We start from the raw sequence: 12,735 nt of genomic DNA on the forward strand, positions 1-12,735 counted from the left end.
CAAAAAGACCTGGATATCTTACTAATGTGAGGCCTCTGGCCCATCTCTCTAGGTCTAGTGAGACATTTCTTTTGTTATATACCGGAGACAGGGAATGATTCAGGCATGTGAATCTATGAAAGATACCCTAATACTGGATAAACGGCTTAACACGGGGGGGATTGGGAGGCCTAGCAGTGAAAGCATTGTACTGCACTTCAAGGAGCCTCTTCCACCTCTGAACAGGAAGGCCTGGGAATAGTGTTAGAAGTCTGACGAAATGGGGTGTTAAGGGGACGATGGGTTGAAAGTGTACATGGCCAACTGCAGCAGGAAGCTTCTTTTCCGAGAGGTTGGCAATAATTTCTTTGGTACTAGAAACCAGCAAACTGGCAACGTTTAAGGACTAGCTGCTCTTATTTTTTTACTGCCCAAACACATACGTAAGCAACAAATTGAGGGTGCAATTCAGACGCACAACGGCTGCAAAACATTAAAATGTCTTTATTCGCACAAAACATTAAGAAACAATATAACTTTACAATAGAGTGAAGGATGGACTTTAATAAGCTACAGAAATAAAACATACCCACCTAAATAAAAAAATGCATACCATAATCCATTTGAACTTCAATTTGAACATTGGAGAGTCCTTTAGGAAATCCACAAGGAATCCTTTTTACAATTTAATTGTAAGCAAGGACTGTTCCTATGGAAAGGCTTGGGCAAGCATAGATTGGTCCAGCTGCAACAGAGTAAGTCCAATGGGCAGCAGTGAATTAGAGAGGTCACTCCACAGGTGGCTCCACTGGGAACCCATTCTCCGGTAGCAGATAACCGTCTCCAGACTGCATGGATTCCTGGTCCATGAACATGTCCTGGCTTGCTTCTTCCAACTGTTCCATGGTCAACCCATTGTCCGGAACCCCCACCTCCTCTTCATCCTCCCTCTCTATCTTAATCACCACACGGTCAATTCGGTCTCGCTCCCTTCTGTGCTCCCTGTCCCTATCACGGTCTCGGTCACGCCTCCGGTCCCGATCCCTGTCCCGATCCCGGTCTCTATCTTTATCTTTATCCTTGTCTTTATCCTTGTCCTTGTCCTTGTCTTTATCCTTATCCTTGTCCTTGTCTTTGTCTCTATCCCTTTCACGGTGGCTACGTCTCCTGTCCCGGTCCCGCTCCCTCTCTTTGTCCCTATCCCGCTCCCTGTCACGCTCTCTAGACTTCTCCTCAGAAGGAGCCTTCAATTCTGAGCCATCTACCCCAATCTCTGCTATGGGCACCTCTTCAGGGGGAGCATCACCCATTTCAGATACCTCTCCATCCAATCGCTCTTCCTTCACAATCTTGTCACGGTCTCCTCTTTCTCGCTTGCGATCTCTGCTGCGACTCCTGCGCTTCCGGTCTCGGTCTTTATCCTTATCTTTAATATCTTTATCTTTATCCTTATCCTTATCTCTGCTCTTTTCCCGGCTGCGCTTGCGAGGCTCTTCCTTCTCCCGACTGCGGGTCCTTCGCCGACGTTCCCGTGAGCGAGTTCTTCGGCGGTCACGCTCTTTATCTCGGTCACGGCTACGCTCGACGATGCCTGGCCGTTCTCGATCTCTCTCCCTTTCTCGATCCCTAATAAAAGACAGACCAGATTAAAGGCGGGCATTCCACAAAAGCATTATACAGAAACAGAACAGACCTGCCTATGGACAACTACAGCACTGGTCTATCACTGAAGAATATAATAATCTCCAAACAAACATTTGCTTGAATAAGTGTGGCATATAGGACATCAGACAATGCTTCCTGAACTTTGTGCAATGTAACACCTTAAGCTCCCAAATCTTATGCCAAACCTCAATGCTTGCGGTGTTCTTGAAAATACTAGACTTATTTCTGTATGCCTACGTCCGGTAACATGCCTGCTGTCGTAGCTGTGCCTTGCTTAACGATAACCTATCAAAGGCTGTGCATGGAAATGCATGGAAATCCAGCTATTATCAAGTGAAAGCAGCACAGTAGACCAAATATCGCGTGTAAGACGCAAATACCTCCTGCAAGGCTACCACTGGAGGCTGCTAAATGATTGTACTAAGTAACATCTACAAACTCAGGTGTCATGGCAAGAATTTAAGTAGGATTCCAGGACTACTAGTGTCTAAAGCCTTTTGCCATGCAGCATTTTTCAACTGAAAAAAAAAAAAAAAAATGTCTTTTAAACACTTTATACCCCTTACACAATAACTTTTTGCACCTACCCCATTGTAAATGCTCTGAATCGTACATCAGGCCATAACCCAATTTTTATTGATGTATTTATTTATTATTATATAGCATTAACATGACCAAGGGGGTAAAGCACTTTACAAGATGAAAGATAAAAAGTTACAGTAAAGCCAGCACAAGACCAATGAAAGCAGTGACTTCACAGTTGTGTGCATTATAAAATTAGTAGTCCATACAGTATATACACGTACCAGTCTTTGCATATACCATAGGATGAACAGTGGACTCCAGCGCCACTCTAGACTGTTTAATTAGCAGTTAACTCAGCAGACCTTATGTCAGATCTAGGCCCACTGTTACCGCATTTTGACCATTTGGAGACCTACTTTATTTCAACAGGCTGAACGTGCTTTAGGTGCCACAACCTACCAATTTTTCATCCTCTATCACACCAGCCGTGAAATACTTCAAATACTGCAGTGGAGGGCTTATCAAACAGGGGCATACGACTTCTCCATGACACCCTTGTTCCTCCTCCTGTGCACTGCTACAAGAGGCAGCACAGACATTCCACTGCCTCTAAGAGACAACTTCAGTTAATAAGGCAAGCATCCTGTGTAGCAGTACATCCCAAGTTCACAGTTAGCGGCTCATTGGGGTTTGATGGTGGTTGAGAGTAAGGCCTTGCGCCCTCATGGCCCTCTGCAGTGTAGGATCAGCCAACCTCTGCAATCTGGCTGCCCGCCTCAACTGGGCTCTCATAATGTAACCTGCTTATGCAACGTCCTATTGTAGGCCTTCTAGTGTTGTGGGGACAAAAGTAATGCTTTCTATTAAATATTTAATACCAACATTTGAGTGACAATTCAGGTCACGTTGGAGATATTGGTTTACTGTAACTCCAATGTAACCAGAGTGGTTGTTCTGGCGTCTGAGCCAGTTAGATCAGCATAACCTGGGGAAAAGTTCTGCTGTCTACAAATCAGATTTAAAACATCCTTGCAAGAGAGACTTGGAAAAAAAAAAAACCCCAAAAAACACAAAAACAGATAGATTTACGATATAAGTGATATAATACAAGTGATGTAAGATCTTGATAACCTGTCATAGAAGGCCTTTTTAAATAGAACCTCATTACTTGAAATGCATGTAAACCTACACACCACTTGTCCTCCTCCGTAGTATATAAAGCATTCTTGGGGAGGGGAGCGTTTCTTCCTTTTCGGCACTGCATGAGAGGCTCAGACCCGTTTGGCGCATCACAAAAGTAACTGGATATTTCATGGCAGCCCTTCAGAACTGATTTGAAAACAAAATTAGGGTCGACCTTCGTCGAGCACAGGTTCACATTTTCGCACATTATACAAAGAGATATGCCCTGAATGGCGCGCCACAGGTCTCCAAGTCTGTGTTCGTGGCATGTGGCTGCCCACTTTTGCACCCAGCAAGCCAAAATAATGGACTAGTGGGAGGCCAAGCTGGTATTAAGTAGCTTTTGTGCTCGCTTACTTGTACGTCTGGCACGGAGAAGAAGAAAACAAAAGGCGACCTTCAAGGAGTTATTTCACCAATTAGCCATCCCTCCTTTAGGTTTGAGGGTTCTTCAGATAAGTGTCACCTGAAGCAGACCGCCGCGCAGCAGGTCAAAGCCTTTCAAAGACGCTGCAGCGCTGCCATTTTGTCGGCGAGTTTTTTTGTGTTTTTTTCTTTCCATGTTTCCAGCTGAATCCTGCACGTTTCACCATTTCTCACTGCAGCAGATGTCCCCATGGCGTGGGAAGCTCATCCTTCGTTATGCCTCATCCGCCACAGGGCAGCAGCATCGCACCTCTGTCTGAGCACTGCAAACGGGCCCTAGCTCTCCTCAGGCAGCCGCTAACAGCCGGCAACCATCGCGAGCCGTCTACCGCCACTAAAACTACGGCTAGCTTCACTGCTTGCCAACAGCAGGTGTGAGTCACAGCAACCAAGCAAGGCAGAAGAGCCCTGCGTTCTAGGAACGAACAGGCTGCAAGGGGGTCCCTCAAGAGAGGAGCTTGGCCGCAGCTGAGCACACAACGTATTCCAGCACAATTTTACCAAGATACTACGAGGGGGCACTGGGTAACGCCATTCATCTATTCCCTTGCCCTTAGAAAGCCTCAACTTCTGGCGGCAACCAACGCCAAAGACGGCACAGCCTATGTGGCATAAGGCCCAACCTTCACTTCGGGACAGCCTTAACCTACATCGCTCACATTGCTTTTTCTAGTGGAAGCAATTGGATCTACTTCCTTTCTGCCAAGTAATCCAAAAGAACAAGCGCTCGCCATTTCCGCTGCTCTTTTTTGCATCGTGCCTTCACTTGCGCGATGCAAAAATGAACAGCGGCGCCCTGTCTCCTTTTGGGACGGCCCATCAGGACTGAATCTCAGGCCTCCTTGATTTAAGAAATTGCTTCACGAAAGCCGTGAAGCGGGCGATCCAGTCCGGATGGGCCGGACCGAAAGGCCAAAAGGGAGGCAACCTAAAAAGCTAATTTCCAATGGTAGTCCACCGTTTAGCATAAACGGTGACGCCAGCTAATTGACATGAGGGGCTGGGCTTAAAGCCCTTCTCTCAAAATCCTCGTTCACAATAAATCTCGCCAAGGCAAGTGGCACTTGGCGCTGCAACACCACACGATACCTAAAAACAGGACGCAGCACCAGGGCAAGAGTTATGAACATGGAGAACGGTCTGGCAGCGAAGCCCACAGCAAATGATATAAGTATAGTCGGAGAAGCACATGGGTGAGTAAGCCGCAGGTGGTAGTAGTGAGGGTGGATGTAAAAAGGGGGAGAAGGCCAACAAGAATTTACACATTACTGAAGTGGGGCAAGTGCAGTAGGGAGAGTTGAAAAACACATGCAACCTGGTCTAGTGCTTAAAAAAGTACGGCCTGCAAGAGGATTCAGCATGGGTGGAACACAAATAATGGGCCCATATGTCAGTGGACGGGCAAACGAAAAAGGAGAAGCCGATACGCGACAAGCAAGCAAATGAGAACGACAATTAAGCCAACCAATGGTAAGCAATGGGCAGACTATTCCCACTGTAAGCTAGGAAAATGCTTCACACAGACAAGGAGACACCTAAAATTGTATACTGGGAAAGCTCCCCTAACACTTATCCTCAGAGTCAGTCCAACCTAGGACAACGTGGCAAACAGCAGGACTGTAAATTATTCAGTCTTCCAGTTGTCTGGTCCTGGTTTACTGTTCCTTTTTTGGCACAGGGATGCATATGCTGATCCACAAGTGTTGAAAAGTCCTCTTGTGCCCTGGGCACACCCAACTTTTTGCTGACTGATACTGGTGGTAACTGACTGACCCAAAGCCGGTGCTATGCAGTCAGCACTTAAAATACAGTGAAAAAAACTAAATACACTAGGGTACACTAAGGGTTGTGGTACCCCTGTGATTTACATGACCTACCCCATAGGGCCCTAGTACATATTAGGGCAGGGGGAATTGAAACTATGCATTAGTCCCTCGTATTTAAAAGGGCATGGCAGTTTAGAGACCAGCAGACCTTTCTGCACTTGCATGTGCGCACTGCTGAAGCCCAGGGTCATATATAAAAGTGGTTGTGTTTAGCAGGACTGCTGTTAAAAAGTAAATTGTGCATAAACTCGACTTTTGTGTTTGGGGCACTTAAATACGGTTAACCTACACTGTTAGGGCATATTTGGCACCCCCAGGGTCACCCCTAGGTGTCTGGGGGGTGGGGGGGTGCAAGGGAACAGACGGACGACGGTTTAGATAGCTATAAGGTAGACCCTTATAAAATGTTTTATATGCCCTGGGTAAAGTGAAATTGCACATTTCACTCCCCACATTGTGATAAAGTGCTGCCCAAAATCAACTTTGGTGGTAGGAGCACAGTTGAGGGAGGATTTGCAATATTTTTACATATTCAGAACCCCTAAAGTTTCACCTAGGTGTACCTGGGGTGGGGTCTTGTAGATGTATGTGGCATTCTTCTAAAATATGTTTTTATAAGCCCTGGTGTTGGAAAAATGGCCCAAGTCACTTTTCCCATTGCAAATCCCATGCCATAGGTTAACATTGGAAAAGGTTATTAGTTAATAACTGGAGACAGAAAATCGGTAAAACTAGGATTAAAGGACTCTGTAGAATGGTAATGATAAATCAAACAATATGGCATTGTTGAATTTATTGTAAAATGTACAGACATGAAGTTATAAGACTTTTATATGCCAAAATAATTCAACCCTGTACTGCTCTGCCCGGATTGGTCAGAGATAAGTGGGTGAGCCTGGCTACTTTGAAGATGTGATAAATTACTCCTGGGGTTAGGAAGCCACTCTGGGAGGAGAGGTTCCTGGGCATAGGAATGCCAGAGCAGGGGGAGAAGTCGTGAACCATGGACTTCAAGTGAAAGGGAGGACCCCTGTTCACCTCTAGCCAGATGCTAGGAACACTGCAGCTCTTTGGGCAGGAGTGCCCTCCTGCTTGGCCCCAGAGAACACTGAATAAGTATCTGCAAGGGGCGGTGCCTCTCAGATCTGTTACTTGAAACTTGAGAATCAGAAGTGTCTGCGCTAAAGATTTTGATGTGCATTTCCGAAGACCTGAACCTTGAAGAGTGCACCTTTTTCCACCATTTGAAACTACAGCCCTGTGGATCAAACCTGCTTCAAAAGGACTAAAGAGTGGACTCCTTGCAAGCTACAGGTTAGCAGAGCTCACCTGGGCATCACCACAAAGAATCCCCAGCTCGGAGTACTACCAGTGGATTTATAAGGGTTTTGTTCAAACGGATTGCGGGAATTAAAGTCTCACACTTTCAAGGACCCTTTTGGAGATTCCAGAACCATGGATTGTGTTGGATACTTTGGGACCTGCAAGAAGTAGTTCACGAAGGAGTTCTAATTGGAACCAGCCTGCTGGAGGAGGCTACACAAGAGTGGTGAGAAATCCTCCAAAAGAATTGATAAAGGTGACTGTGTCCCTTTCAGAGCGAATGAATAAAAGTGGCACGATTTGTTTCTAAACACTAGAAAGTGACTAATCTTTCAAAATTCATCTCAGGTTCCCAACAGTGGATTTTTCTCATTTTGGTGTCATTTAAAAGAAAAATTTCCTATTTTTATAAATTGGTGTTGGATTTTTATTGTGTTGCGTCTAATTATTTACGGAATTGGTGTTTTTAAATGCTTTAAATGCCGGTCTTTGAAGTTAAGCCTGCCTGCTGGCAGCAACATTACCAAGGGTTGAGCATAGGAATAATTTTTCAAGACCTATTCTGAGCCTTATTCTGCGTTAGTGGCCTTACTGCCAGTGACTGACCTACATTTGCCCCTACCAATAATCCACTTTCCAACAACAAGCACGCCTAGAAATCTCAATCACTGTCCCTTCTGTTCTTCAGGCGAGTCTGGGGGAAGGACTGTGAGCCTCCAACTGGCCCTACCCTAAGAGATATACTTCCGCCCGCTACATTACACCTACTTCTTAGCTGCACTGGTGCCAATCAGGGCAAAGCTGACCCTCTGGTAAGCTTGGCATTCACAAAAGTTTCAACTGCTTTATCTAAAAGACTGGAAAAAACAGAACATGGTAGAGTTATTACTAAAGACAGGTGTTTTTATATCTGCACCTTGGTTAGCTCCGGTTTCCTGCCTTTGACACCACTACAAAAATGTCTGCATCAAACATGACTGCTGTGACTTGTGGACACCAAGTTTACCTTCCTCCATGAGGAGTTGGACTGTGCCTGCCAGGAGCAATGTACTAATCTTAAAAAATAACGACTGGCCCTCAGGAGAAGGTTTTAATAGACAGAGACCACTCCGGACCTACAAAATCCTCCTCAGTCCTTATGGCCAAAAGATTAAAGACCAAGCCGTAATTTCGCTATTTTGTGAGCAGGTGATAGCGTCATATCCAATCCATCATATACCTGTATATGTCCTCCGTAACCCCAGAAGGATCACGATTTAGTAATCTGAGAGAATCGGTCTCCATTGCCTGGTAGAACATCTCAACTTCAGAACTCTTGCTAACCATTATAATTTCTAGAGACTGGAAGTGTATGTTAAAACCGAACGCCAAGTTTCCATGCTGGTTAAGCTACTGTAGTCAGTAGGTGCTTCGTACAGTTGAACCGCTAGTTAACCAGAAGTGCCAGGATGTAGAGGACAACCCTCTTAAATGATCTTCTGCAGCAGAGAAAGAAATAGCTTATATAAATTCCTGGTTTACAATCCAGCCCTCACAAGATTTCAGACCGTACATAAAAAAATAAATAAAAAAAATATACACACACACATATATACATATATACATATATATATATATATCACTATCAACCACTAAAGTGATAACAGACTATCTTTAACGACCAGAGTGCAGAGGTCAAGGCTTTTCCTTTTTAGACACTGTGGTGGCCATTACAATACTGACAATAGGTTTGTTACTATTTTAGATCATCCAGACTACTGCCAAACAAGGAATCACACGTAATCATTTCGGCTAGCAGTCCTTGATGGCTACACCTTTGATTTACTTTTAGTATGAAAGTCAATGGCTTCCCTGAATAACTAGCAGCGTCCACAAAAGAGAGCTACCTAACCTGGATGACCAGCTTAACAACTCAATGTGTCTAAAACTTTCCTGCCTCCCTCGGAACAACGCGAGTCCTCCTTTAGTTAAGAAAAAATACAAGAACTGACCTTTGCCACCTGCTAGTTAAACTCTAGACACCTTCTCCCTATCTCCCAGTAAAACAACCTGTGAGTTTATAATTGCCTTTGGCCCCGTACAACACTTCTCCCTCTGGTAATATTCACACTTCGTAAGTGACCGTCAAGAAGCAATATGCAACTGCAAGATGCATCACATTGCAAGAGTCAACAGAATACCTTTTGTCTCAGTATATGCATTTAGAAGAGCGCTGTGAACCTGCGCAACCACGTAGCTATGAGGGAACATTTGGACAGCTTGATATGAATCAATCTAAATGATGGGGGTTCAATTAAACGAACGCTTCAAGGTCTCTAGAATAATACCCGACAGAACCTAAACTAATATGGGGAGTTTGATGACAGTCACGATGAAAGTGAAGGACACCTGAACTTAGCACCACCAGTTTAAAATCTCCCTTGGTATCGTGACTCAACAGGGCCGCATCCTACAACAAAAAGGCACATTCTGTTAAAAACAATGCGGCAATAACTACTTTGGATTTCAGAAAAATAAAATACTACAGGATTTAGGTAGTGTCAATTAAGCTCACTAGTTTTACCTAAGAAAACTTGTTCTGAAGCTTCGTTCCACACTTCAGTTTTTTCACAAGAGCAAAGAGGAGTCTTAGTTTGGTTGACTCATGTACATTACTGGCAGACGTCCCTCTGGTAACCATTTGTGCAACGAACTCTTTTGCAGGGAGAACTGGACTTACCTTTCATCATATCGAGAAGCGTCATCTCGACCAGAGTGCCTTATGTTAACATCAGCACCACCTCTTCGTGTCCCACCTAGTCCTCCTCCTATAAAACAAAGGCAAAAAGTAAGCATTGTGCCAACAGAAGTTCGCTTAGTGAGCCCGCCGGTGGCGCAGTGCTAAGGGGAAACATAAGGCAAGCGTAGTCACAGGCCCTCCTTCCCGCCCCAAAGATAGTCCCAACCCTCTCTCCCTCCCGAGAAACAGCTCACCTAAGCATGCTAATCTGAAGAAAGCTACCACTTGTGTGAGACTCGGCAAATACAAGTTTTGACTTTGTAAACGTACCCTTTAGCTGAATTGGAATTATAATTGTGTAGAGTAGACCCACTTCGTCACTATAAGAAACTGTATAGGCCAGCGATGTAAGACATCTATCCAGAGGCTAGATCCGTGACAGATTTTTTTCTTGAAAGAACTTTTAAAATCCGTAGTAAATTTTGCCCATTTAAAAGTTAAAATGCATACAGCTAGTAGCAGTTGTGAAAGTCTGTCCCAGACCTAGACCTCTTGTACTGTTAGGCCCCACTAGTGAAGACTACGCTGCAGAGAAATATGCAACATATAAACCCAAAAGGCATTTGTAAACCAAGAAATACAATCGCACCTGTACAGGTTAAACCCTGTGGTTCCATAAAGTATTAAACCTGGAAATTCTTACCGAGCCTGCGCGGCCGCCAGCCTTTTACAGTGCGCCCTCTTTCAACATCAACCAGCACTCGCCTTCCATCAATTTTCTTGCCATCCGCATGCTTGTATGCCGCTGTAAGATTGCATCCAGAAGGATGGGGAAGTAAATTAGCCAGTGAGTAGAGAAACACCTCTCCCACCCTCCCCCCTTAAACACAAAAAATCGTGGGGCTACACCAAGAGAGTCAAGTCAGTCTTCCAAGGCTATCGCAAGTTGCAACAAAGGCACTGTGATTCAAAACAGATCGCCACTGAAAACACCTATCGCACAAGTGAAATGGCCCAAAGGAAGTCTGATGGACGAGGGAAGCTAAAAGTCAGTAGCACTCACCAACTTGGCTCCTCCACAGTGATGGTGAAGCGTTAAAGGTTAGGGCACAAAAAAGGGCAGCCAAATACCCAGCGTTAGGCACAGGCTACATTAGGTAATGTTCACCTTCTGCGATTAATAAGCCGCAACACCAATGAGATGAAGCGGTCTAGTGTACTCACTTCAAGTGACACACCAGCATGAATAATGCTTCAAAAAGCCATTTACCAAAAGTGTCTGGGCTGATACAACCGAGGCACTACTTGTCAACGTAACTGCACACATGATTCAAGATCTCCGCCCCATACGGTGCAATTTGTAGTGCAAGTGACAACTATGACAATTCCATCGAAAACTATCTTTAGAGCAACGGTGTGTAAGGGAACACTAAGGCTTTGCCGGTTAGAAAAGTCCATGCTTGTAACAAGGGTGTTTCGGGGCTTGAGTATTTTCACAAGCAAGGGGGTTGCCCAGCATTAATCAAAAGCAAAGACTTGGAGGAACAGTATAAAGCAGACCATCCCAATCAGCTACCCACAAAACATGGAAACCACCCAGTTAAAACCCAGCTGCAAGAAAAGTAATTGTTAGTTAACTGGCAAATTGCTTCTTTGAAACGAATCGTACAACCTAAAAAAATTACACGGAGTCGCAAGGGAGGGAAGAACACTCCACACGTCATTCCTGAACAATGCCCACAGGCTTCGCCAGGCTTATCTTTCATACAAACATTATAATGCCAATAAACCGGAAACAATTGGCGCCCGGCAAAGAATTTTTTTGCATAACCAGTTTGCCATTCGCACAATTAAATCACGACCCAATCAAACACGCACACAACTGCTCCAAACACCAACTCAGAATTTTGCCTTGGAATTTTACAATGGCTGCAGTTCCAATTGTAGTGTTATCCCTGGAAAGCGCTCACTCATTTCTTCCCAGACGACGCACAGACACCATACCATACCCATCCCCCCCCCATCCGACTTGTAGCAAGCCATTAAAGGTGCCTCAAACTGATAAAACACTGAAGGGCGGGGAGAAAATAAACAAAAGAAAATAAACAGCGCACCACTAAAACAAAAAAGATTTACCTGATAAACTACTTACAAAATGTCATGTTATGGCCAAACGAATTCAGGATGCTATCTTGGCAAGAGAAGTTTCTCTGAGCGTTGGGTGCTGGAGGTTTATATTTGGCCGCTGAGCGAGACGTTCTGCTGGCCTTACCTGTCTCAGCTGCCACGATTTTACTTTTAAATACCTGGCTTTCAAAGCTTGCGTTTTTTATTTTCACTGCAATATCGGATGATTGATGGAAATGTTGGCAGGACAACCTGCTGCTCCAAGACATCAAGCCACGGACTCCAGCATGTTCCTTCTGTTCGAAGGGCTGCACCGGCAGCCTGGGTTGAAAGGAGTGGCAGTTCCTATGCTCACCAGCAGTCACTCGTCAGAATGATGCAGCCAGGAAAGAAAGCCAATGGAAAGCTTCCTTTCCAAGGGACAAACAGCCTCAACGGACCAACAAGGTCATTTTGGTCTAAAGCCCTCGAACCACAGATCTACCCCCCTCCCACACCATCTTTAAACACTCACCTTATCCAGGTCAAACCCAAGGATATGGCCATTAACATCCCCAAATGACTAGGAGCACCTTTGCCAATCTTACCAGCACGATATGCAAAAAGGAGACTTGCAGGAAAGCAGAAGGGGGTTGAAAGGGGACCCTCACTCCCCATTTTAAAGGCAATCCAAATGATCGGTTTCCAACCTACAGAGTCCCAGATGAACAAGGAAACGGATGGGCAGAAGTCACCATTCGACACTTGCGAAAAGGATAAAAAGCTGGTATGCAAAGGGAACAGAAGTCCCACAGCCTTGAGTCGTTATAAACCACAGTCAGATAGCAGAAGAGTCATGGCAACTTGAAAAGGCTTAAAGAGGAAGGGCAGCTACAATTGGAGCTAAAGAACGTATCGAAGAGCCAGGCACTAAGCTATGACCCAATAGAAGGCCAAGAAAACTACTAGAGTATTAAAAGGAAT

At 44.9% G+C, this 12,735-nt stretch overlaps 1 protein-coding gene across 1 annotated transcript in view; it reads right to left on the reverse strand.

Moving 5' to 3' along the window:
- Positions 1 to 463: 463 nt before the first annotated feature.
- Positions 464 to 12,735, reverse strand: part of SNRNP70 (small nuclear ribonucleoprotein U1 subunit 70) — a 55,036-nt gene continuing 42,764 nt past the window's right edge. Inside the window, exons 8-10 of the mRNA XM_085616267.1 lie at positions 10,349 to 10,450; positions 9,646 to 9,733; positions 464 to 1,605 (exon numbers count right to left, since the gene is read on the reverse strand). Of these exons, the coding sequence (XP_085472393.1) occupies positions 768 to 1,605; positions 9,646 to 9,733; positions 10,349 to 10,450 (1,028 nt within the window). The 3' untranslated portion in view covers positions 464 to 767. The remainder of the gene's footprint in view (positions 1,606 to 9,645; positions 9,734 to 10,348; positions 10,451 to 12,735) is intronic.

The sequence above is a fragment of the Triturus cristatus genome, chromosome 7, assembly GCF_964204655.1.
Source record: "Triturus cristatus chromosome 7, aTriCri1.1, whole genome shotgun sequence".
Taxonomy (NCBI): domain Eukaryota; kingdom Metazoa; phylum Chordata; class Amphibia; order Caudata; family Salamandridae; genus Triturus; species Triturus cristatus.